The 27,802-nt window shown below is 48.3% G+C and overlaps 1 protein-coding gene across 1 annotated transcript; it reads right to left on the bottom strand.

The window, feature by feature from the left end:
- Positions 1-676: 676 nt before the first annotated feature.
- On the bottom strand, positions 677-26,190 carry LOC132455486 (NALCN channel auxiliary factor 1-like). Its single transcript, XM_060049348.1, is given in 4 exon segments — positions 677-848; positions 850-991; positions 4,648-4,819; positions 24,506-26,190. Coding segments are annotated over 4 exon segments (1,194 nt in total). The 5' UTR covers positions 25,214-26,190.
- Positions 26,191-27,802: the final 1,612 nt, after the last annotated feature.

The following is a 27,802-nucleotide window of genomic DNA, read 5'->3' as shown; positions in this document are numbered from 1 at the left end:
CCTTGACAATCATCAAAAACATAAGAGTGAGAATAAGAACCAAAATGGCATCCAACAATCCATGAGCAATGAGTTGAGCGTGGGCTTCGCCGCCGTCTTCGCTTTGTGTGAGAAGAAGACCTCACTTACTGAAGTTTCAGACTCCTTTTTCCATACGCACCCCTAAGGAACATTACTAAACAACACAACAATGGAGGGAGGAGAGGGAAGATACTCAGGGAGAGGGAGGAGGAGGAGGAGGGGGGGGGGGGGGGGGGGGGATGAGTAACAACATGTGATAGAAAAAACGTTCAGGCAGAATAGAAACTATGAGCAGGTTTGTTTGTTTTTTTGTCTCTCCCTCCCCGAAGTAGCAAGGGCCAGAGTTTCTTTTAGCGGGGGCGGATACTCCTGGGTGCCCTTTGGGGGGGGGGGGAAGAGAGAGAACCCATTAGGAGGGTGGGGGGTGGGGGAGGGGGGAGTCCCTCCCACACCCATCGGGTCCATCGTGGGCCAACCCCCCCCCCCCCCCCCCCCCCCCCCCCCCCCCCACACACACACACACAACGTGGTACGCCGTAAAGGGGAGTGGCTCCCCGGTGAAACGACATCATGAGACACACCCAAGTCTTTTAATCTGATTCACCCTCCCCCCCCCCCCCACCGGACCCCCCACGCCCCCCCCCCCCCCCCCCGGTCACTCCTCGCTGGGGGCCGTCTCCTCGGGCGCGGCAGCCGACCAGGCGCCCCAGGAGGTGCAGTCGGAGACGGACATGGCGATGGCCGTGTGGAGCAGGACCAGCGCCAGCAGGCAGATCTTCAGCTGGCGCCCGTGGCAGAGTCTGTCGCCGGCGGCGGCGGCGCCCGCGGGTGGCGCCGCCGGGGGGCGGCTGGCAGGGGGCAGTCCTTTTTTTTAGGGTCCCGCCCGACGGCCGGTCCGTCTGCGCGTCCCACCGGACGTCGCAGCACTCGGCGTCGCGCTCCGGCGTCGACGGACGTTCGCCCAGGAGCCCTGCGGGGGAGAAGGTAAGGAGAGGAGGAAGGTAAGGAGACCTGAGTGGCGGACCGTCACCTCTACGTACACACACAATGTTTTGTATGCATGTATGTCAATTCGCAGCACTCGGGCGGCAGTAGCTCAGGAGGTGGAGCGGGTTGGCCGGTAACCTGAAGGTTGCTGGTTCGATCCCCGGCTCCTCCTAGCTCGAGTGTCGAGGTGTCCTTGAGCGAGGCACCTAACCCCTGACTGTTAGCTCCCCGACGCGCTGGCTGCCGCCTTGCATGGTTGACTCCGCCGTCGGTGTGCGAATGTGTGCGTGAACGGTGAATGTGAGGCAACATTGTAAAGCGCTTTGGGTGGCCGATGGTTAGAAAAAGCGCTATATACCGGTAAATGCAGTCCATTTACATTTATTTACATTTCAATGATGGCACCCATTGCACTCCTGATCATGTACAAATAAGGATTGAATCTAGTTGGAGACGTACAAATGACGTTGTCCTCGAGTTTGGCGTGTGTTGAGCTGGTGTGGGGTGGTGATCTCTGGCTACCCAGAATGCAATAGTACCTGGCCGGAACGCAAGCTCTAGAAGAAGTCTTGGTAGCTGTGCTTGGTGCACTTATAGAGTGTATTTTGTCTGGGGGTTTTGGCTCTTTAAATGTTAGTTTGCACCAGCCTGTGGTTCATGTGGTGCGAAATGATTGCGGTTATTGATCTGTTGGTGGGGCTCAGAGGTGCGGAGGTTAAAGTACTTCCTGCCCTCACTAGATGAAGTGACGTGCATTCGAGACCTAAGGGTCCAGGAGGTTTTTACCACCAGGGGACAGCAAAATCACAAACGTGGCCTGGCTAGTTCATTGTCCAGAACATTGGGACATTCCTATATCTGAAGGTTACAAATTATTCCAACAATGTTTGTTGTTGGTCTAGATATGGAATGGTGAATGGAAGATTATTTTCTTAACAGATCTCTGTCCGCAGATTTGCCAAAAAAGGTCAGGAAGGAAGTCAATTTTAGGATATTAATTAGACATGGACGCTTATCTCTTTTGGATAATATTAAACTGAAGTTGTCGACATCCTCTGGATGATTTTCGCATCTCATTGAATTTTGACATGACTAAATTATAAGCTTTTCTCCAATTATGAGATGTAGCATATTGCAACACTGATATTGTGTACAAATTCCCCATATCTTCGCAATAACATTTCAGCCAAAGAAGCTCTTAGTCGGAGGTGTAACATCGATATTGTGTAAAATCCCCTCGATTATCACATCGAAAATCTGCATCTGTGAGGTTTCAGAGGTGATGTGGCAGGTCTGTCCTGAAAGTGAAGCATCAACCATGTTCACATCAATATCAGGAAGACAAACAAGGACAAAATAACTAGATTTGATGACACTTTGGTAAGGTCACATTTCTCAAGTTAACTTAAGAAATTATTTGATTAAGAATAGAAAGAATATAATCAGTTCTGTGTTGCAGTGTTTTTGGTTTTTTCAACACACTATAAGGAGAATGTACTCCTCTCTGTATCCTTTTTTCATTTTCTGCTATTGTTATGGAATTGCAATGTGGACGATTTCAGATTGCTCTGTGCCTTTCGGTATGTTGGGAATCACATTTCGATTAGTTTTGACAATGTATTACTGCCTACACTCACCTGTTCCCCAAACTGACCACTAGATGTCGTCAGGATGTAAAGATAGGAACATACCGGGAAGAAATCGAATAATGACAGGGCAAAGTGAGGGAAAAATCACTATGAAAGATATTAGCGATACATCATAGCATTTCAGCACTATTTCCAAGCCATATATTGGCGATCAAATAACGATAATAATACATTTTAAAAACACACAGTAGTGAGAAGCCTAGCCTCACTCTTCATATATATCTACCGTTAACGTCAGGCACCAATATTGCTAATATTTGTCGTACTGCTAGCGATGTTCTATTGTTGATGTCATTTAAAACAATGGCCTCATTTCTGTAGCAGGCAAGATGAGCCTAACAGGAAGTGGGGGCTGCAGTAACATCCTGTCAGGTCTGCCGCTACTGCACTGGACATTTGCATGAATTAGCATAATTTCTAAATAAAATATTAGCTCCTATGTTGCAATGGCTATTGTGTTGCATACTTGTTATCATGTTCCATATTTTATGGATATATTGCATTTAATATATATATTATATATTAAATGAAGTCGGATTGACTTCCGTCCAATTTCAATTCCTAGTGACCATCGTGAGAAGTAGTTGCACGAGTAGATGTAGTTGAAACATTAGCAGTGTCAAAAGGCCTAGAGCAGTAACAGTAGTAGTGTTAGCAGGCCTAGAGCAGTAGTAGTAGTAGTAGTAGGGACAAGTAGCAGTAGTAGTAGTAGTAGTAGTAGGAACAAGTAGCAGTAGTAGTAGGGACAAGTAGCAGCAGTAGTAGGCCATAGTAAAAGTTGTAGTAGTAGTAGTAGGACCGAGTAACAGTAGTAGTGTTAGTAAGCCTAAAGCAGAAACAGTAGTAGTGAGAACTTTTAGCAGTAGTAGTAGTAGTAGTAGTAGTCGTAGGGCCTAGTAATAGTAGTACTCATAGTAGTATGAACAGGGGGTTGTAGCAGTAGTAGTAGTATGGCCTGTTAGTAGTAGTAGTATTAACAGGGCCTAGTAGCAGTAGTACTCGTAGCAGCAGTAGGAGTAGGACGAACAGGGCCTAGTTACAGTAGTAGTATGCCCTGTTAGTAGTAGTAGTACTAACAGGGCCTAGTAACAGTAGTAGTATGCCCTGTTAGTAGTAGTAGTACTAACAGGGCCTATAACAGTAGTAGTATGGCCTGTTAGTAGTAGTAGTACTAACAGGGCCTAGTAGCAGTAGTACTCGTAGCAGTAGTAGTAGTAGTACTAACAGGGCCTAGTAGCAGTAGTACTCGTAGCAGTAGTAGAAGTCGTATGAACAGGGCATAGTAGTAGTAGTAGTATTAATATTAGTAGGGCCAAGTAGTAGTATTAATATTAGTAGGGCCAAGTAGTAATAGTAATATTAGTAGGGCCTAGTAGTAGTAGTAATATTAGTAGGGCCTAGTAGTAATAGTAATATTAGTAGGGCCTAGTAGTAGTAGTAATATTAGTAGGGCCAAGTAGTAGTATTAATATTAGTAGGGCCTAGTAGTAATCGTAATATTAGTAGGGCCTAGTAGTAATAGTAATATTAGTAGGGCCTAGTAGTAGTAGTAATGTTAGTAGGGCCAAGTAGTAGTAGTAATATTAGTAGGGCCTAGTAGTAATAGTAATATTAGTAGGGCCAAGTAGTAGTAGTAATATTAGTAGGGCCTAGTAGTAGTAGTAATATTAGTAGGGCCTAGTAATAGCAGTAATATTAGTAGGGCCTAGTAGTAGTAGTAATGTTAGTAGGGCCTAGTAGCATTAGTGGTATTAGTAGGGCTTGGTAGCAGTAGCATTAGCATTATAGCAGCAGGGGTAACAGTGGTCATACTGTAAGAACACACTAGCAATAAGTAGCAGTCGTAGTTAGCAGCAGCTGGGGCGAATATTGCTTTGCTAATAATTGGCGATATGCTGTGTGGTTGTGTTTGTGTGCGTGTTTGTGTGCGTGCGTGTGTGTGTGTGCGTGTGTGTGTGTGTGTGCGTGCGGGTGGGTGAGCGCGTGCGACCTGTGCAGATGAAGCTGGGACTGCCCCCGTGGATGAGGTCGTCGTTGTCGGGCAGGATGAAGGGACAGCTCTGCTGCACCTCCAGGCAGTACTGGTGGCAGGGGACCCGACGGGCACACGAGCCCTGTGTGGTGGGGAAGTACTGGGCACACAGCCAGGGCTTGTAGGCCACCTGGGAGGGGGGGAGGGAGAGAGGGGTGAGGGTGGTGGGGGGAGAACAGGGGGGAGAGAACCAAGGGGGGTAGGGAGGGGTTAGGGGAGAGGGGTGGGTGGGGTGAGGGGGAGAGAAAGGGTTAGAGGTGGTGGAGCGGGGAGGGGGGAGGGAGAGGGGGGAGAGGTGAGGGAAGGAGAGATGAGGAGGGGGAAGGAGAGATGAGGAGAGGGAAGGAGAGAAGAGGAGGGGGAAGGAGAGATGAGGAGGGGGAAGGAGAGATGAGGAGAGGGAAGGAGAGATGAGGAGAGGGAAGGAGAGATGAGGAGAGGGAAGGAGAGATGAGGAGAGGGAGGAGGGAGAGATGAGGAGGGGGAAGGAGAGATGAGGAGGGGGAAGGAGGGAGAGATGAGGAGGGGGAAGGAGAGATGAGGAGAGGGAAGGAGAGATGAGGAGGGGGAAGGAGAGATGAGGAGAGGAGAGATGAGTAGAGAGAAGGAGAGAGAAGGAGAATGAGGAGAGAGAAGGAGAGGGAACAAGAGATGAGGAGGGGGAAGGAGAGTTGAGGAGAGCAGAGATGAGGATGGGGAAGGAGAGAAGAGGAGACGATGAGGAGAGAGATGAGGAGAGGGGAGGAGAGAACAGGTTACAGGATAGGAGTTCCTGAAGAGTCCTATTTCAGAGGAAATAAAATATTATTTTCTAACCCTGTTATTGACAGATGCTCTTTAAAGGGCTCACTTGGTCCTCACACACAGACACACACGCAGACACACACACCACCAGTCCACTGATGCTTTATGTCAAACATTCACACATCATTGGTCCCTGTCCCGCAGATCCACGTAGTTTAACTAACCTCCCATTGCGATTTCTTAAACACATTCATTATAAGTATATATATATATATATACTGTAAATATATCTGTAGTAGATTGGACGATTTCAAACTGGGATGGAAAGGTTACAGTGATAAAAGGCCAGATTACGGAGCTTCTATTCGCTGTCTGTTCTCTTAAACCTGTCCTGCACTCTGTAACTTTTCAAATGCAGCTATCGACTCCATTAAGAAAATATCACAACTATACGATACAGCTATAGCGGTAGCTACAACACAAGCCTCTAGAAAATGATACAGCTATGCCGATAGCTACAACCCAAGCCTCTAGAGAAAGATATAGCTATAGAGGTAGCTACAACTCAAGCCTCTAGAAGCTGCTTATATGAAAACTTGCAGACTGCAAGTTTAAGGCCTTCATATGAGAATTTGCGGGCAAAGAACAGACCCACTCATATTGCTTGTGAGAAGCTATAGTAGGACTCAAAAATACTGCACATCAAGGTTTCAAGCTTACTGTTAGAATTATTTAGTACGTTTACAAAAAATGAGAAAAAAATAAGCTTAATTTATTCTTGTTTCATTCGGTTGAGCCGCAGGCTGAAAGTGTGTTTGTTTTCTGAAACGCCTGTGTTCCGGAGGGGGATCAACTAGCTGGAAAAACCCTCATTGTTTCTCCATGGAACCCCGACTGATCCCCAGAAACCCCCCTCAGTTTAAAGATTGATTAGGCGTGGAGGCCACAGAAAGGAAGAACACCATCGACCTGAACAAGACTGGGCGGGGGGGGCACCTGCAGAGAAACACACGAGAGCTGAGAAGGATCAGGTAGCATGTTGCCGCGGACGACGAACAGAGCTATCCCGCTTCCGATCTAGCAAGCCGACCAAAACAACAAACACGACGCACTTGAGAGCGAGCCCAAACTCAAACTCACCACTTATATACCGAAGACCAAAAAAAAGTCAGACAAATGAAACTCCCACCAATCCCTGACCGCGCTGCCGGCCTCCCAGGTCGTAGGATTAAAATGAGTTTTGACCGTACTGCAGCACCGCGAAAGGCACTAAAGCTCACTGAAGCACAAATAGCTGTAACTGAAGTTTGAGGGGGCGTAATAGTGTAGTGATTAAGGTGTTTGATTCCCAGTGGAAGCCTCCTGCGTTCCTGCCCCAAACGCCCGCAGACGACCTTCAGCCTGACCTGCGGGACTCAACGGACGGGGCGGTGGGGGTCAGGATGGGGACGGAAGAGTCTGCGGCGGAAGCTTCTGTAGGCGAGGGTATGGGAGTTGTAAAGAGAGCTCGACTTCTGAAACGAAACCACCCAAAGAAACGTCCCCTGCCTCTCTGCCCCCTCCCTCCCTCCCTCCCTCCCTCCTTAAGTTTCTCCACCTTTGTGAGGCGTTGCATTCACACACCTGTGATTGACAGACTGGATGGATTCCCCGAGCCAATCAGGGAGGAGAGGCCCTGATTGAAATGAGCCTTTGTTTACATTCATTGCAGGCGCACTCACACTAACTGCCCTTTGGCAGAATCGGTTCAAGGAAGTCATTTTGACAGACGATACTGGTAACGGATGTTTCAGTGAGGCCAGTAGAAGCAGTTTACGACCGTTCAATCAACCAGAGCAGGGTTATCCTTCAACACGTTTACACAACAATTCTGCATTGCTACAGTAGTGACCTGTTATTGGCCCGGGTCCATTTTGGCTTCCTCTCGCTGGGCCGGCTGGCTGGCTGCCTCCAGATGTTTAGCTGTGCAGTCAAACTGACTTTAAGTTGTGCACGACTATGCAGAAACCCACCCAGACACACCTCATAGTTTGAGTCCTAGGTGCAGCTGGGTCGTGCTGATCCGCGCTCCCCAGGTGCACTTTGATGCAGAACGACGAGAACATACTTCAGGAGGGGTTACTGCTACTTACTGTGTGGCACCATAGCTTATTGTGTAGCGGTAATAAGCCTTATTCATAATCATAATCATCAGTTCAACCCCTCTGTGTGTGTGTGTTGGCCGTGGGCAAGGCAAAATCGCATCTCTATTAATGATCCGCATTTTGTATCGCAATCGACACGTTGAACCCCAGCTGAAACCGCTTATTGTTGTGTTTGGTGTCGTTCAAAGGCCCCTCCCCCCCCCCCCCCCCCCCCGGTACAGGGAGAATGCGGCTGTGGGCGTGGAGCTCAGGGACCAAGGAACAAGGTGAGCGCTGAGGTCAAAACACTGTCTTACTGGATCCAGCCGCACCATCCATCACCCGGGGACGCACGTTCGACCGGCTCTTCCAGCTAACACGCCAGCAGCTCCCTCGGGGGACGGGGACACAGTGCAGCAGTATTGTGGTGAAAGTGTCTCGACTCCCAGCCTAGAGCCTCCCGGTACCGCGTTCGATGCCCACGTACCGAGCACATGCTCTATGATGACACGCTCGTGCCTGCAACTGGCTTTGCGTAGAAGCGTCTACTGAGCGGCCGATAGTGTCTGAAGGCTTCGCCGTGGTTCCACGTCGACGCAACACAATGTGGCCGAGCAGACGCTTTCGACGCAGTCGTGAGCCTGGTTTGGTTCTGCGTCGGGGCTTACGGTAGCAGACCAATCACAGACCTTGCTGCTGCGTCGCCCTCGACACAAGGGTACACTTTTTGGGGGGCACACGTCAGGCCCTCGCGTTGGACACAAGGAGGGTCCGCAAGGACGTAATGGGTCCCTCGCAGTTACGTCAACATGGAACCGTAACCAAGCCTTAAATGAGAGCCGTTTACGTACGTAGGTAGGGGCAAGGAGCTCACAGCCAAACAGTTTATAGTGTGGAATGGTTTTTAAAATTACATTTCGATCAGGTGATATAAGTATAACTGAAACAAAGCAACACTTCTCCTTCCACAGTAGAGCTTTTGCGAGTGCAGCGAGTGACGTACTGTCCATACAATAACAACACATCATGGAGGTTTATCTAAATGAGCAGGTGGCAGTAGGGGCCCACTATCCAATCAAACCCTCGATGATCCAATCACAGCCCTCCTAACATGCTTTGCCCCGACGCTTTACTAAACCAAGAAATGATTGCCATCTTCAACCACAACAAAAAGGAGAGCTTGCTGTAAATAGCATTAATATTGACCTAAAAAACAATTCCACCATTTTGTTTATCTCGATATGGCACGTGGCGTACTCGCATTATATCAAGGAAACGACAGAACCACTACGCCTTACAACCGACTGAAATGTTCAGGCTGAGACTTTCAGCGCCAGTGTGTGTGTGTGTGGCCTAGCCTGTGTGTGTGTGTGTGCGTGTGTGTGTGTGTGTGTGTATGGCCTCACCTGTTCGTGTGTGTGAGTGTGGCCTAACCTGTGTGTGTATGTGTGGCCTAGCCTGTTTCGTGTGTGTGTGTGTGTGTGTGTGTCTGCGTATGTGTGGCCTAGTTTTGTGTGTGTGTGTGTGTGTGTGTGTGTGTGTGTGTGTGTGTGTGTGTGTGTGTGTGTGTGTGTGTGTGTGTGTGTGTGTGTGTGTGTGAGAGTGAGTGATGTGGACAAATACATGGAGTGCTGTTTGATTGGCAGTGATTTGTAATAAAAGTGTTGCCAGGGGTGAGGTAATCGGTGAGGGAAGCCTCGGCCTTCAGAGGGGAACCGGAGACAATCCCAGTCAGCCCAGACAGGAAATCTGGGTCCGCCTGAAGATCTGTGTGTGTTTGCGTGTGTGCTTGGCAGTTGCCAAGGTAACAGCTTTTTCTGCTTTTCATTAGAGCTCAATGGGTAGGCTTCTTTTCTCTCTCTCTCACTCTCTCTCTCTCTACCCCTCGCCTCTCTCTCTCTGTTTCTCTCTCTCTCTTTCTCTTTCTCTCTCTCTCTCTCTCGCTCTCTCTCTCTCTCTCGCTCTCTCTCCATCGCCCTCTCTCTCTCTTCGTCGTTGCATATTGGCGTGAGTGTGTGTGTGTGTCAGTGTGTTTGTCTCTTCATGCGTCGTTCATCTGCATGCGTCCGGTGTTTTGCATGCACGTATACAGTGTGTGGGTGTGAATGTGACTGTACTTATGCATGTGTGTGTGTGTGTGTGAAATAGATACTTGATTAATCCCAGTGGAAATGGAGGAACATGTGTGTGCACGCAAAAACAGGCGTGTGTGTGTGTCAGTGCACGTGCAGGCGCGCCCGCGAGGTGAGGGGATGGCATGAGAGCAGATTGAGTTAGCCAGGAAGCAGACCTGCAGTCTGATTTGATCAGCATAATGTGTGATCACTGGAAACCAAGAAGAACCTCCATCACCATGACACTTAGGCCACTTCAAACAATACCTGCAGCCTGCGCGGGGCTGGGGACGCTCTGCACACTGGCTGCTGGCTGACTGTTGACTGGCTGTTGGCTGACTGTTAGCTGACTGTTGACTGGCTGTTAGCTGACTGTAGGCTGACTGTAGGCTGACTGTTGGCTGACTGGGGACGCTCTGCACACTGGCTGCTGGCTGACTGTTGGCTGACTGGGGATGCTCTGCACACTGGCTGCTGGCTGACTGTTGACTGGCTGTTGGCTGACTGTTAGCTGACTGTTGACTGGCTGTTAGCTGACTGTAGGCTGACTGTTGGCTGACTGGGGACGCTCTGCACACTGGCTGCTGGCTGACTGTTGGCTGACTGGGGACGCTCTGCACACTGGCTGCTGGCTGACTGTTGACTGACTGTTAGCTGACTGTTGGCTGACTGTTAGCTGACTGTTGACTGTCTGTTGGCTGACTGCAGGCTGACTATTGGCTGACTGTTAACTGGCTGTTGCCTGACTTGCCTCATTATGTCCTCCGTTATATTACCAAGGGATTTTATCGTCCTTATCGTCTCTTTTTGTCCTCCTTTAAACTAACCCCATAGAGAAAAAAATGACACATAGTTTGAAACCCGGGCCGTGTGGCAAACACACACGCACACAGGCATGCACACACGCACGCACACACACACACACACACACACACACACACACACACACACACACACACACACACACACACACACACACACACACACACACACACACACACACACACACACACACACACACACACACACACACACACACACTCTCGCACACACACAGCTGTTTCCACAAGGACAGGATGAGACAGATGTGGCTCCACACCAAAACAACCAAACACAACAACTTCCCTGAATCACTTGAAGACGTTTTTTTTTTTTAAACGTCATCAAATGCTTTCTACGCCCAGAGTGAGTCGGGGCGAACACACGCGGAGGGGGGGGCTGTGTGTGTCCCAGGTAGCAGGCGTCTGGGAAAGCCATCTTACTGTGGGAGGACGGGGATTGAACCCCGAACCTTCTGGCTGGGAATTAAACACACCATCAGATATTCGACTACGCCCGTTAATCCCTGAAACATAACACTGCCTCCAAAAGCGTTCCAGCCCGTGTTTTACCTCCACCACAACAGAGGACCCCGCTCCGCTGTGGGTGATAAAAGGTGTTGCATTTATTTTTTTGTCCAGAATCTGGGAATAAAAATATCTGTAATGATGACCGCCATAACTGGAAAAATACATGTTAACTGTAATACAACCATGTCGTTATCATCATTAGGTATTCACAGAGTATCTGTGGGTACCTATGTGGGTATTGTTATTCGAGGGTTTATGTATTATTATATTGGATTGGTAATGCCTACATCTCAGGGGTTGACTCGTTATAATAATTACAACCATTATATGAAGAGTGCTGCTACTGTTGTACGGCTATAAGTTGGGGTGTCCCTTCAAAAAAAAGACAGTATACTACCAGTAACAGTGTACTGCTAGTAAACGCAGAAGAGATACAATGCTGACGGGAAACTGTTCAATATGGCCGTCAACAAGAGCTATTTGAAAAACCACTCCAGCCCCGACGTGGGCCGTGACCACAGCCACAGAGAGCACCGCAGCAGACAGCTCCATGCATAACTGTCACCCCTGAAGGACTCCGGACTCTCCTCACGGGGCAGCATCTGAAGACGGCTCTATTTTTGCATGGCCTGCCATGAAATGAAGCAAGGCTTCCCCCCCGTCAGGCCCGACGTGTTCACCAGGTCGGGTTGCATTGCAAACCATACTTGAATGTGTGTGATGTATTCGATTTTGCCATTTATATGCTGAACATTAAGGAGCAGGTACAGTGGTAAGAACGGTGATGACTGTGTTCTGTGTTCTGGGTCTCAGCTGGTTGAACCACAGCATGTCTCATGGGCACATGGCATGGAACAACAGGGAACAGCATAGAGTGGATAACTTGAAGCTACATTAGCAGCTAAGCTCACAGCAGTAAGCTATAATGGGTGAATGCTATGCTGATGGGGCAGGATGGCCTTACCCCCTAACCTGGTCCTTAATTATCTGAATCTGATTTCACTATAAGTCACTTTGGATATGTGTCTAAACAGAATCCAATAATAACACGAATAGAAAGAAGACGATTATGAATATTCTGCTGTTAGAAATCACATACGCGCGCGCACACACCACCACACAGAAAAACGTAAACAAACACACACACGTACCCCCCCCCGTATCCCCACACACACACACACACACACACACACACACACACACACACACACACACACACACACACACACACACACACATTTGGGCTGGGCGATTAATCACATTTTGACCGCAAATTTGATTTTAGCGTAAAACGACCACAAAACTAATATAATCGAATTTCCAATTATTATTTTTTTTTTTATTAAATGTTTGATAGAAAGTGCAGCTGGACATTATTTTAGATTTGAACCTTTTCTTTTTGACCATTTTGTGTATATTTTTAAGGAGAAATTTCAAAGTTCTCAGTTACAAAGTGTATATTGGGAGAGACATACTGAATAAATACATCATGTTTTTAAACTCGTTTGAATAATCAAACGATAAATGTCAATATTGAGCAAAATAACAGTGATTATTTTTCCATAATCTAGCAGCCCTTACACACATGCACACATACTACGATCAACTAAAAGAAGGAGAGGTTTGCAGTTCAATATCCCAGACAGGGAGTGGACCGTCACAACACACATCACTACAATATTATTGCGTAGAAGAAGAAGCAGCAGCAGCTCTCCTATTAGGGCCATTAGCTCACCTGGGCTATTCTCTGCCTTATTTGGACATAGAGCGCAAGGAGGGCTCCCTTGGCAACTACAACGTGCCCTTTCCTTTCTTCTTTTACCAATTCATGTTTTAACACTTTAAAAATAAAGATCTATTCTCGTTCATATTAGTCATCATCTCTCTCTCTCTCTCCCTCTCTCGCTCGCTACCTCGCTCTCTCTTACTCTCTCTCTCCCCGGTCCCAGACATGTCCTCATAGGGCCAGGAATAGGTGCACCCCACTAATGGAGGACTCCCAGGTGATTACCACCTGGGTCCGGACTGGACGCTGTGGGATTAAGAGGGAAGTGGCCTCGTCAGGGGGCCTTATAGGCACCGTGTTGTGTTTGTGTTGTATTGCGGTGTTGTGCGAGTAAACAAGTTAGCGCCACCGCAACCTTTAAGGCAAACAATGATGATGTTGTCATCTTCACGGGTCATGTACCTCGGCATACAAAAACATTTTATTGTTTACGTATGCGTGTATCTGTTTGTTACTGAGTGTGTGTGTATATATACAGTATATACATAGCGAGAGAGAGAGAGATATTTAAACTGCTGCAGAAAAACAAGCTCATGAAAACGTTCATGTGCATGTGAGGTATTTACAGTTAAAAATATCTTAAACATAATATAATCAGAATAACACCTTGGTAAAATGGGTTCATGGGCTGTATTGCCACCCGTCTCTGCTAGTGCCTGCTAGAGTGAGAGCAGAGAACATTATCATGTGCATGCACATACACACAGACACACACAGTCACACAGACGCACAAAGACGTACACAGACGCACAAAGACACACAGGGTCACACACCAACACACATACATTCACTCTCTACTCGGAAAACGTCAGCATTAAAAGAGCACGGAGGTACGCACTGGCTGCTGTCAAATCACAGCCCAGGGCTCTGCAGAAGAGGCCCTGTATCAGCGAATCACAATGCAGGGCTCTGCAGAAGAGGCCCTGTATCAGCGAATCACAAGGCAGGGCTCTGCAGAAGAGGCCCTGTATCAGCGAATCACAACGCAGGGCTCTGCAGAAGAGGCCCCGGAGCAGCGAATCACAACGCAGGGCTCCGCCTGTAGCAGCGAATCACAGCCCAGGGCTCTGCGGAAGAGGCGGGGGGTCTGGGGGAACATCCCACCTCACTCCTACCCAAGGTTGGGGAGGGCAGGGAGCCCCCGTGGCCTGACGACCCCGGGCTATCGCTCGGCACTCGCGGAGCAGGTCGTTCAACGGCGGCGTGAATGACATTATTAGCCGGGAGTTAAGAATCAACTGGGATAAATGGATTTAAAATAAATGAGGGGCTCGGGATTAGGATTAGAGTTGAAGCGCTAATCGCTAATCGCTAATCGCTAATCGCTAATCGCTAATCGCTAATCGTGTTGATATTTAGCAGCCAGCCAAAGCCTCCTCTGGCCCCTCCTCTTCCACAGCAATGACTCAATCATTCATGTATGCATGTATGCATGTATGCATGTATGCATGTATTCATGTCGCTTGGGACCGGGGTGGAGGTCTGGTCAACCTCAGTGGTGTAACCACCCACTGGCATGAGCAGCTGTTAGTTGTGGTGGCCAAAGGCCCCCCGATGATTGGCTATCGCCCGGACGATGTGTGGACCCATCCGCAGCAAACCGCCGAGATCTGATACACTGCAGTTTGACCAAATCGAATCGCTGATACGACTCGCTGATATAGACCTCAGCATCCGGCAAATCTTGTAAAGCCCCCCCCCGTCCATCTGCTTACATTTTATATGGGAAGAAACACTTTATTCTTCGAACACAAAGGACAGAGGCATTCGAGTGCTCCACCCGGATAACGGCTTTCTTAGTAGTTCTGCAGCACCCTCCTATATATATACTGTATACATATATAAATGTAAATACAGTGTGGTCGATCAGGAAACACACAACCACCAGGGAATAACACTGCGCTGTCAAACGTTTCGATAGAGGCTGACGTCGGCAGACCCTTTGGCAGACGAGTGCAGGACAGCCAAGCTAGCTCTTAGCATCGAGTAGCTTAAGCCTCCCCACCCATAAGTGTGGCTTGAACGGGCGTTCATCATATCCAATGTTTATTTACCGTACAATCCCATAGAGTGGACCGCTGTACAGTCACTTTGAGCATGCTAACTCTGCGTTCAAACCCACTGTACTGATTCACACTTTCAGAACTTTCTTTTGAGTTCCAGGATCTCTCTTGTCTTTTGACGAGCGATGACCTGAGGGCTTATTATTATGAACCACCACTTTAGTCTGCAGGGTTCTATTAAAACGAAACAGGATCGGTGGCTCCTCTGTTCTTCAGTCATTTAGTTGTCACTTTTTTCTATGGCTTTCAACGGAACCGAAATAGAATGGATGTTAATTTTGCATGTCCTTAATAGGGATCCAGAAATGACATAACATTACATGGCTACACCCTGCAGAGTCACACTGCCTACTCTATGCTGTCTCCGCTAATATTATATTGTTCAATCATGCATAAATATATAATCCTCAGATATTACCATAAAATCTTTCAAAAGAGACTATTAAAAGCAATCCAATAGCATAACTTAAGCTGTAATGTAATCGCACTGTTGACCAAAATAATAATAATAAATAATGATGCGGTTGTCTTATTGCTGGTTTATCGCACAGCAGATAATGCACCTCCCTGCATAATGTACAGTAATAACGGATGATGTCACCAGTAATAGTGTTTAATGTGTGTGTATGTGTGGAGTGGACAAAATATTCTCTTCCCCTCTGCCGGAAAATATGTTTTGTGTGTGAAAACCACTTTGCCCTACCTGGTCAGGCTACCAATGATCAAAAAGTGATTGGGTTTTAAAATACAAAGGCCCTGGTGTATTATAGGCTCCCTATTTCACCACCAGGTTCTGTGTTTATTGGCCGTAACAAATCCATTTAGAAACTGAACCCTTTCTGACATCACAAGTTGGGATGGTCGTAGTAGTTTAGTCCAATGGTGAGGGTTATTATGATCTTCTTATCGGGTTGATTCTCAGCACAAAGGTTCTTGGTTCAAATCTCTAGGCCTACAGTCCTATAGACATCCTTTGGATAATAGCGCAATACGTGAAAATGGAAATCAACAGCGGCTGTTTATGAAATGTACAGGAGTTACAATTGTGCACCAAGGAATAGTTCAACACCGGATTCTCATACCGTCCCAAGGGTCTGCATTCATTTTCCATAACGAGAAACCATCTCTGCCTTATAACAGTTCCAAATCAATGCACTGCACATCCAACATTAACATGTTCGCAAAAAACAACACGCTCAAAGCGCTTCAGAATATGAAATGTTTTTGCTGATTAAATTGATCAAAACGAATAATATTATTACAGATGAAAGTACTAATATTTAATCATTGATGGTAACTGGAGTATAAGCAGAATAAACTCAGTAAATAATGTGCCTCGCCACTGGTGAGCAGGACTTAACGTCATTATCCAAACACAGAACAGCGCGTTGCAGTTTATCCCCTCTATTACCAGGTCGCAGTGCGCATTGACACATTGAGCGCCCTTTCTGCCACCTTTCCTCCGTCGTGCGGTCGGAGCTGAAACGAAGATAAACATGTCCTTTAGGACGGTGGACGCTGTTGCCCCACACCGTCAATACATCCACGGCAGGTGAACCTTCACATCCTCAATCGTCCTCAATCAACCTAATGGTAGCGCGTGGAAGATTGCGCCAGGTCTTCTCACTCACGGTGACCTTTAACCCCCGTTGGCATGCACCGCCAACACCCCGGGTGGCATGCGGAGGAGGTATGTCACGATGGGGATCATTATTATGCAAATGAGTTCTCAGGCGTGAGGGAGGGAGGGAGGGAGGGAGGGAGGGAGGGAGGGAGGGAGGGAGGGAGGACTCCTTCTTTCTAGGCGGTGAGGTGCCGGTTACAGAGAGGCTGTCAGACTGTCACTGGTTTGGTCAAAAACCAAACAGAGAAGATCAGAGACTCAGGGAGGACAGCAGAGTTTGGATTGAGGTGCGGTAAGACTGCTGCAGCGTGGGTTGAACCTGGCAGGCAGCGGACATCCACCGCTCTGCCCTGGAGCAGCACCTGCTCAGGGAGGGGGAGGGGGAGGGGCCTACTGTCCCACTGAGGGGGGAGGGGAGGGGCCTACTGTCCCACTGAGGAGGAGGGGATGGGCCTACTGTCCCACTGAGGGGGGAGGGGCCTACTGTCCCACTGAGGGGAGAGGGGAGGGGAGGGGCCTACTGTCCCACTGAGGGGGGAGTGGTGGGGAGGGGTGTGGCCTATGGTCACACTAAGGCCGGAGGCTGTGGAGGGGAGGGGCCTACTGTCCCACTGAGGGGGAGGGCAGGGGCCTACTGTCCCACTGAGGCCGGAGGCTGTGGAGGGGTGTGGCCTATGGTCCCACTGAGGCCGGAGGCTGTAGAGGGGTGTGGCCTATGGTCAGACAAGGCCGGAGGCTGTAGAGGGGTGTGGCCTATGGTCACACAAGGCCGGAGGCTGTAGAGGGGTGTGGCCTATGGTCACACAAGGCCGGAGGCTGTGGAGGGGAGGAGCCTACTTTCCCACTGAGGCCGGAAGCTGTGGAGTGGTGTGGAGGGAAGGGGTGTTGCCTACGGTTACACTGAGGCAGGAGGCGTAGCTCTAGCTAACACTGGTGGGTAAAGAAAGAGAGGCGTGCTGGTTTGGCTGCTGCATGGTGCTAGCAGGGTATGTAGCTCTATAGCTCACACTTCCTTCCTTCTATGTCCTGTGTGGTGGTTTCCTTCAGGGCAACATAGCATTGGCCTCAGGCTGTTTCTTTCCCAAGTACTTCCTACGTCATTAGCATGCTGTTCAGGTGCCCAGGAGGATTGGTGGGGTGGGGGCTATCCATTCACAGAGGAGGAGGGGTGAGGGGGAAGGTCAAGGTCACCTCGTTCCATCACACGTGAATTCAGCATGATCAACGTGGGCGGCTGTGGGGTGGGGTGGGCCTAGCGTTTCATGCTAGTTAGTAGGGCTGGTTAAAAAAATCGATTTTATTGATTTTGGATCGATTCACACTTTAATAAACAATGCCTTAATGCAATTTGCTGTGATGGCATGTTGTAGTTCAAGTACACTTTCACTTGCAATTCCTTTCTAATTTCAAAATTGCACTTTTGAGACTTGAGACAGTTTTGTTTACAGCTCAAGTTTAAACTGTCCAATTTACAAGTTTAAAGAAAAAATAAAGTACATTTGTATTTTGTAACACAGTTCAGCCATTTTTATTATTTAAGAGCAGATTGAATCGAACCTTATGAATCGAAATCGAATCGATCTAGGAAATTGGCCACGATACCCAGCCCTACTAGTTAGTATGCGCACACAGCCACGCTAGGGTAGGGTTAGCGTGGGCTAGCATGGGAGGCTTGTGCTAAGTGTGCATACACCAACGGATGATGATGTATCCAAGTTAGCCTTTAAAGATGTACATTTCCCAGTATAGAATTCCTGTCTAAAAGCTTTGCAAGTAGACAAAGGGATATACAGTGTATATTATATATATATATATATATATATACATATATATATATATATATATACACACACACATATATATACATATATATATATATATATATATATATACATATATATATATATATATATATATATATATATACACATACAGTAGGCCTATATGTACATGGACACTAGAGACTATATTAGAAAGCAAGCAGGCAGTGGTATATGCTAACAGGTCCTTGGAAATCTCGTTCACACTTCTCAACAATGTTCAGATATATCAGCAACGATTTAAGCCAACGCTCTTCTCAGGCTCACACAGCAGCTAGCCTGCTCATTAATGGTAGCACTGCAAGGACTAGAACGGCATAGCGGTGGATTGATTGCATATTTATGCAAACCAAATATGACACATTCAGTGATAAGTAGAACTACTCAACATGTTCAACATGAAGCTGATGGGATGCAAAAAAATAAAATAAATAGTTACCACATAATAATATAAAAAACATTTTAAAGTACCTTAAGGGATTAAACTAAACTATGATTCAATGAAGCAGCTCAACGGTCTGCTAGCTTACGCTACTACTAGCACTATTTGGTAGCTGATGATGTTGTTGTGGTCTTTAAATATCCAAGACACACACACACACGGACACACACACACACAAATACACACACGCACAAACACAGAAACACACACACACACACACACACACACACACACACACGGACACACACGGACACACACACACACACACACACACACACATTGAATAGTAATTTATCTCTTTAAGGCTCCGACACCTTAAGGTTGCATTATGTAGCAATGATAAATAGTAAAGTGTGACTGTGTTTATTGATATTGCTGAACGGGGAGTGGGGGTAACTGCAGCTTATTTAAAAGTGCTGACAGGACGAGGCGCTATGTGGACACACAGGTCAATCCAAGAGAGATACTTTGGGCTCCCTGGAGTGGTTTATCATTAAAGTATGGATTATGATCAAATGTTTTCATTTTTGGTACAGTTGCTAACGGTTATTGTGCTTGCAAGTTGCTTTTAGGGGGTGTTGAGATTTGTCTCAAACATTTTTGGCAAGCTATTAGCTACTAATAAATGAAAGGATGTTTAAAAGTGCTAGTTCTTTTTACTATTAATGTTTGTATTTATCGTATCGATTGGGTAATTTATAAAGAAAATAACTTAATGTTGGCCTTTGCTCGATTTTAAATATTAATGTCCAAATATTTCAAATAAATGTTTTTTGCTCCAGCTTGTCGGATTCTGTATTGTGTTCACATAGGATTACTCTATAATTGCATTAAGTCAGACAAAATGGTTATGAAATACTTTCTCTAGCTTTGTTAGGGCAGCCAAGCTAGCTAGCCATGAGCTTGGTTAGCATGACCACATCAACCAGAGTACAACATGCAATGTCCCTAGCAGCTAAAAGTTAAAAAAATATCCCACTGAGCCGTCAAGCAGACGCAAAGACCACGACGAGCCTCGTATGAAGTTATTTTCCCACAGACATTTCGCACATGGGCAGTCTGTGTTTACGGCACACAGAGCAGTTCTCTCCCGATAAGGATCAGGTTTGGCCCACATAATCGTACAGACGGTTGGCTCCGTGGCTGAGGGAGAGAGGGGTAGAGAGAGGTGCTTTTGATCTTTCGGGGGGGGGGGATCAAAGCAGAGTTTCAAAAAGACGACCACCAACCACTCTCTGTCTGGCATCTGTGATGTCTCACCTCGGGAGGACAGGGGATTAACCCCGCCAACAAATGACGAACAACGGCGTTCTCCTTTTGAAAAGCGGACCCAACAAGGGTCCGCTCCGAGCTCTGAGCGGAATGAGTCAAAGATCTGACTCAGTCAGGGGTTTGTACAGAGAGGACACACAGGACCTGATACGGGCTGGGAGAGGGTCAGGGGTTGTCAGTGCCTACCTTCACGCAATTTCCTGTCTCTAGTGGTGTGTTCCTGAATCCTCGGACGCCAGACTTCCGAGTCAAAAGTCGAAGATCTCCCAGCCTTCTTGCGGTATTTCTCGAAGGCACGCCCCCTTTTTGTCTTCATCTTTCGAAAATCTGAGAGTAGGCCGAGACCAGTGATGACGCTCTCACCTAAATGGCTGTGCCCGTGAAGAGATTCTTTTTTTTTTGTATTTGTACCACGTAGGTCATTTTAATGTCGATTTTAAACGCTCTTACACACTTGATTACATTGCTACTTTATTCAGGTCACCAATTTATACATTGCATGGTCTTGCTGTGCGTGCAATACAATGTAAAGTTGTGTTGTTTGTTTTCGGGCTGGTTTGCTAAAGAGGCTAATGTAGCTAACAATAAACAACGACTAGCCAATTTCATGCCACAATCACAAAGACGAACAGAAACGCTATGAATGCTCCGAGACCGGAAATGACGTCAAACGTGCAACTCGGAAGGCTGGCATCCGAGGATTCAGGAACACACCATTACTTCCTATGAGCTGTGTACGCCAGTTAAATGTCCTCGTAGCCAGAAGGATACTAACATGGCATTAAGAAGAACAACAAAGACATGTAACAGTAACATGAAACAGAAAGGCATATCCTTCTATCGGATGTCCCGCCCACTCACTCTCTCTCTACTAAACCCATGTTACTTAATGTCCCGACTCCCGCCCCTGCTCTCTATCTACTAAACCCATGTAACTGTAAATCCCGCCCTCTCTCTCTCTTCTACACCGATTTAACTGAAGGTCCCGCCCCCTCTCTCCACTACACCTATGTAACTGAAGGTCCCGCCCCCCCTCTCTCAACTCACCCATGTAACTGAAGGTCCCGCCCCCTCTCTCCACTACACCCATGTAACTGAAGGTCCCGCCCCCTCTCTCCACTACACCCATGTAACTGAAGGTCCCACCTCCTCTCTCTCTCCACTACACCCATGTGAGTGAAAGTCCCGCCCCCTCTCTCTCTCCACTAAACCTGCATAACTGAAGGTCCCACCCTCTCTCTCGTGTGTAAACTGGCACAAAAACTTTTTACTTAGCATCGTGTTAGCATCTTATCCTAGTTATCTTTCTTGTATACGTGATTGGGTTAATCTAGCAATTGTAAGTGCTTGGCATTTGTTCTATGAACATCCTTACTCTAACGACAGTGATATATTCTCGTTTCTTCTTCTCCTGACAAATGTACTAATTGTAAGTCGCTTTGGATACTTAGCATCCGCTAAATGCCCTAAATGAAATCGGAAATGTCGAAACAGATGTAACTGAAATTCCTCCACCTCTCTCGCCGATAGCGCACACTGGGAGCATCCCGATCCAGGCGTTCTGTGGTGAGATTAGGGGCGTCAGGGCACGAGGTCAGCTCCACCTGCCTGCTACTGAGTGTTACACATCAATGATGCTCCAACAAACCCGGTCCCGTGCAATACGTGGGGACCAAAGCATGGTTGGGGTTTGCCTTTGGTTTCCTCACCTGCGCTGTGACCATCCCAGGTATACAGCCATCGCTCTCCGGGGACACAGAGATTCACTGTCCTCCCAGTACAACCCCACTGACGGCTATGTACAGAGTACACGCAAATATCGCAGAGTCTCTCTCTCCGGGCGTCCATTAACTAGACGAGGGATCAAGACGGGGTGAGTCCCACTTGCTCTCCTAACCTGCGCCGTCCAGCAGAGGGCCTGCCCTGTGATGGGTGGAGGGACAGTGAAGGGGGGGTCACTGGAAGGGGAAGTGAGCCACGCTGTCTCCAAGACCAGAGGCAGGCCACAGCTCAAATATAGCAAGCATCTCCTCAACCTCTCAGTTTGTTGTCTGGTCACATGCTGGTGCAGTCTGAGGCCTCTGGCTGGCCCTTTAGGACAACCGACCCTTTTCACAGAGGCCCTCGTCGTAGGACACACACAGGTGTCACTCATTATGCTAACGATGGCACTCGTACGCAGGGTAGCAGACTACACTAGCGAAGATAAGTCTACGACTGGAGCCCTGGTGCATAAAGGAGCAGACCAGTAATTAGTGCCCGGGGGTAACGAGCAGTAACATTAACGATAGTGGAGTAAACACAGCCATAAGATGCGGAAGCTATCACGCGTCTGAGGATTGGGGTTCAGGTCTCGTTCTGTGTTGAAGTTAATGGCTGGTAATGGATAGAGGTTTCGAGCAGGGCTCGAGGGCATAGATCAGATGTGTGCAGCGCTGGTGTGTGTGGTCTCATTGCAAACACTACCCACTTAAGTTCAAGTTAGGACACACGGCTTTGAACGTGTGGGGAGGCTTTTAAGGATCATGGAACTACAACTGGGGTTTTTACATTGTGCAAAGTTTCATTGAAATCGCACCATGCTATTATAGGCTACTAGCGCTATTCAAGAGCTTGCATAGTAAAAAACACATACACGCACTATTCTGGATGACCGATCGCCACAAAAGGGCAGATACACTGATCTTCCGTCAGAATAACTCCTAACCTAACACTTTATGGCTTCTTGCAGCACCACTGCATGCTTCCCCATGCGTTTTGCACTATGCTACTGTCATCTCCCCGGCTGTACAATGGTTGATAATATTTGTGAAATTTTCTTTGTTCTACATTAAATTTTCACAATATGAAGGTCTATACTAGCAATCAATTCGAAATATTGTTAGCTGCTGCTGCTGCTGAAGAAAGTAGCAGCAGCTAACATAGTCAACATATTCGGAGAAAAATAAAGCAATTGCTTGTTTGTCTTGATTTGAATATCCGTTATTATAAAATAACGGATAAGGGTGCCGTTGAAGTTCCACATCGATAAGCAGTCGATAGGGTATCGATGCTGAGTAGTACTTGCTTATGTTAATGATAACGTTGGTACGGTGAACGTCGGTACAAGTCGGGCCTACATATGTGTATCTCGCCTCAAAGAGCTCGGCCTTTGGCAGTAACATCAGGACATCCAGAATAACACCAGCAGCACACGAGGCAGTGCTCCTGCCGTCGGTTTATGACCTCTAAAACCAAGCAATAAGAATGTGGCATCAACCCCCCCGCATGTCTCCGAGCAATTCTTAACGGCAGCGATCATGTATGATCCGACAGATGGCCTGGTTAGCATCATGTTTTAACACCTATCGGCTCGTCTTTGCCAGCGATTGGTGAATGGAGACCATCTGGGATTGGCCGAGGCTTCTGTGAATGGAGCGCCGGGTAGCGCCGCTCGACGCGCGCCCCGTGCACGAGCCGCCCTTCGGGAAACAGAACTGTCCCTGAAGAAAATCGGACGTTCAGAATCCCTTAGAAACCCACGTAGCCCCGCCATACGCGGGAAAAGTCAAACACACTTTCAGATGTGGAGTATTTTTGTAAAATGAGAAGGGGTTTGGGGCTTGGGGGGGGGGGGGAGACTGGGATACACAGGCCTAGCTGGCTACTGTAAATGGCTTCCTAATGGACCTAGTAAACATCTCGCCGCGGAAGTAGTGCTCTAGCGAGGAAAAAGCAAACACACCGTTTCCGCCCCATTAGGCAGGGGGAAGCCACCTCTTCACCCTAATGAACGGCACTCGACGTGGAGTAGGCTCGCGACGATCAACACCTGGCGTGTATGCGACAGCGTCAGCGGCGCGCGTTCAACACTCGCGGGCAGGATGACGTGGGAGCGCAGCTCGGAAGTTGCTCGCAAACGATAGTATGAAGCCATGGGGCTATACTGCCTCGGCCGGGGGCAATCACATTTAAACGTCGGTCGACCCCCTCTGGTTTAATGGGGGCAAATTATAATCCCGATCCACACATCTAGGTGATCAATAGGTTATCGATTAGCTAATAATGACTAAAGACTGCGAGTGAGCCTTCAATGTCAAAGACTACAAGCACAAAGAGCCAATAAAAATAGAGCTATTGAATGTGGTTTTGAACAGCGGAAGCCCCCCTGTCTCTGCCCGTGCAGAACGGAGGAGTCGACCGGCCGGCCGCTCGTGTACTCCTGCAGCATTTCCACGCGAGCCCGGTGCGGGCCTCGAACCACACATAATTTGGAAATGAATGAACACGGAGGCCTTGCCTAGAACCGAGAGTCTCCTTGAATCTGTCATACCGTCTCCATGGTGACCGCGGGAGGAGAAGGAGGAGGAGGAGAAGGAGGAGGAGGGTGAGGACCGTAGCTGCATCTATCTGGCCCAAATCAACAGATGGGTAGAAGATTCCTGTGTTGTTGGGTTTTATGGGGTGTGGGGTGGAGGGGGTTGTTTTTGTTTCGCCTACCTTGCATTGTTCCATGCACGTCCTCACCGAGTACGCGTCCGTCTCGTACTTCTGAGTCATGAGCTCAAAGTCCTCGTACTTCTCCTGGGCGTGCTGGTCGTAGCGCTGGTACGCCTGGATGCACAGGCTGCACCGCGTCAGGTCGCCATCGCTCAGCGCGTCCGGGCTGCAGTTCAACTGGTCCGCACTCGTCGACCCGTAAAACAAATCCAATAGCGAGTAGGAGTTACAAAAGGAGAGATACAAATCACTCATATTTACAGGCGACGAGCCGCCGTCGGCCTCCGAGAGACCCTTGCACAAATGGTCGGCGTCCCCGAAAGTCACGCAGTCTTTGGAGAAACTGTCCTGTGGGCAAGTTTCGAGTCGCAACAAATGTTTGGTAGAATTTCCTATAAAAATAGCGTCTTCGCTTCCTCTGAGGCTGCTGTGTGCGGAGCGGGGTCGGGGGGGCGCGGGGCGGCCGGACGGGTAGGCCCCCGTTTCCTTGTTGGCGGAAAACTTATCGCGGGTCCTGGTCAGTTTGGCCTCGGCGCAGAACCACAGGTGATCGGAGAGCAGGATGGTGAGGAACAGGAGGGACGCCAAGGACAGTCGCCATCTCTGCGCCCTCTCGGAGTCGGTGAATGGCTTTTCGTTTTCGCGGGGCTCGAGCCAGATTTGGAAGCCGTCGTCTTGCTGCCAACACGTCCAAGCACCCCTGGTCATATTTTGGGAACGCGCTTCGCCGGCCGACTCCACCGTGGGGGATCCTCTGCCACAACAGTCATTGACGTGGGTTCACTTTTGTGTTTTTCTCCTCTTAAATAACACCGGCTGGTCGGTTGTCCTGGCTTACCTCCGCGTGCACTATCGGTAATTCCCATTAAACGGACGCGCCGGCGGAGGAATCAGACGCTGCGACCACGGGCCGCATTCTCCACGGCTCTCCGGTGAAGATGCTATTCTTTAGCAACATGTCTCGCCCCTTTGGCGCCTCCTCTCGCCTGTACCGTGTGCTCCTCGCCGCGCGACTTCCTCTGCGTAGCCTTCGAAGCCGCTTTATAAACCCTCGCGCGCGTTTACATTTTCCCGGGCTCCCGCCACGAAGGGACAAGGGCTCATATCCTGGCTCGACATGGTGAAATTAGCTCCCTGGCGTGGCTCAGTGGCCTAGGACCTTGTCTTTTTCATTCCACCACACCGTCATATCGCTCCGTTGTCAAGTTGCTCGCCGCCATGTTCGCCCCCGAGACGATGTTTGCAGGAGCTGCGTCGCGCGAGACATCTTCAGCGCCGCGGCCCCGCCATCCCTGACGCATCCGGAGAGCATGCGCTCGCGCTCGGCACGTGAGCCATGCGCGGCCGAATAGGCTGACACTGACACACACGCGCGCGCTGCAAATCTCCGCCTTCAGCTTTACAGGTTTATCTTCTTTATTGACGTATTGACTGGAGGTATCAGCCCGCTTCTGATTACCTTTGGCCGATTACATTGTGCCACTCTCTCCTCTCTCTCGAATCCTCGTGCACAAGATCACGAGCGCGCACATGCGTGCGTGCGCGCGCTCTCTCTTCCATACACACACAAACACATACAGACTCACACACACATGCGCACGCACACACGAGCACACGAGGTTTTCAAAGCACGCGGGGTAGATGACAACGTGTTTTATCTGCGGTTGTTACATGAGACAACAGGCCAATTTGTTCGCCAAATCGTTCGTTTGTGGAATTCTAAAAATACAAAATAGGGTACACTACGTGAATAATACAAATATATATACCAGACTGTTTTGGTGTGCGTGTGCGTGTGTATGTGTGTGTGTTTCCTGTCCCATCATGTGTTGTGCGGTGCCCCTTGTTTCATTTGTCCCCGTGTCCCACCGAGGGTTCAGACGCCGTCCCCCGGCGGGCCTGGAGCCGGTGGTGTGAGGAGCTCTCCGGGGTGCTGAATCTGCTCTCCTCGCGCGAGAGCCGCTCGGCGCCCATGCAGCCTAGAGGTCGTTTTTGCAAGGTCAGCACTTTTCCTTTTTACTCACGCTCGCTGCTGGATTATGGCGTGCATTGCCTGGTTCAACACAAAACGACACGCAGGAAAAAGCAACAACAATAACTGGTCACTTAGTTCATGTAAATTGATTGTAACAAATTGATTATTGGCTTATTTGTTAAAGTAGTATAGCCCTACATCAATTTATTTTTGATAAAGTTTGATGATTATTTGAACACAACCACGTTCTACCCCTCAACAAAACAACAACAAATATGGGCCATGGGGTTGAATGCGGGAACCATCGGAAGAAACAAAGAGGGGGAAAGTCGAAAAAGGTGCGGGGATGATATATTTCGGTACACTGTGTTTAAGGTGCGCTAATCCGCCTCAGAACAATGGCTTCATTGGCTTCCATTACGTGAGCCTACAGTAGAGCCTCTGTCTCAGCGGGGAGCTAATTAATTTTGGCTAGAGACTCCAGAGGCTGTTTGAGAGCTGTAGTGTTGTGCTGTAGCACCGGAAGTCCCTACCGGCAGCCCCCGCAGGGCTGATTACAGCAGTCCTCCCTGGAGGCTGAGGGCTATGTTCCAATACACTTTGATTTATTTCAGAGCATTGTCCCGCAACGGGTTTCTGGTTTAACAATCGTTTATTAATTTTTCGTATTAAATGAATCTCATCTGTCAATGAATCTCTTTAAAATATGCTGTAGATACGATTAGAGAGTGGTAGGAAAGAGAGAGAATATAAAAGAGCAGAAGATTTTGACGCTAAACAAGCAACCAAACGTCCCCTCCCTCCCTTCTCCGCCAATGAGAAATGTTGCGTTTCACACATTTATGAGTGACAGGCCAGATGGATTCCCCGAACCAATCAGGGAAGAGATGCCCCGACAGGTCAGAGATGAGCCGCGAGCAGATGGTCTCATCCAGAGGCAGGTGCAGTCAACTATGAACAAATATTCTCACAGAGAATTTCACTCATTAATAGCTGATGGATCGCTATGCTATTTCTAACCAATAACACAAAAAAACGGCTCCTCAATTTTACCTGCAGCATCTTTAAATCTACAAAACGTGAACGACTCTCTAAGTGATCAATGCAATCAAAACGACAACTAAACGAGGCAACAACAAACGCGACGTAGCCTGCATTCGCCTCCACATCCACACCATCATCTACGTCCAGATTACAAACGAGGAAGGAACTTGTTGAGCCTCTCCCCTTACAGAATGTATTCATGTGACATTTACCCAAAACAATGCCCAGGACGCCGAATACAGGCCCCCGGGGCAAGGGTAATGACGGGCCCAACACAT

The sequence above is a fragment of the Gadus macrocephalus genome, chromosome 4 (genome assembly GCF_031168955.1).
Source record: "Gadus macrocephalus chromosome 4, ASM3116895v1".
Classification (NCBI taxonomy): domain Eukaryota; kingdom Metazoa; phylum Chordata; class Actinopteri; order Gadiformes; family Gadidae; genus Gadus; species Gadus macrocephalus.
This window is presented reverse-complemented; position numbering and strand designations above follow the sequence as displayed.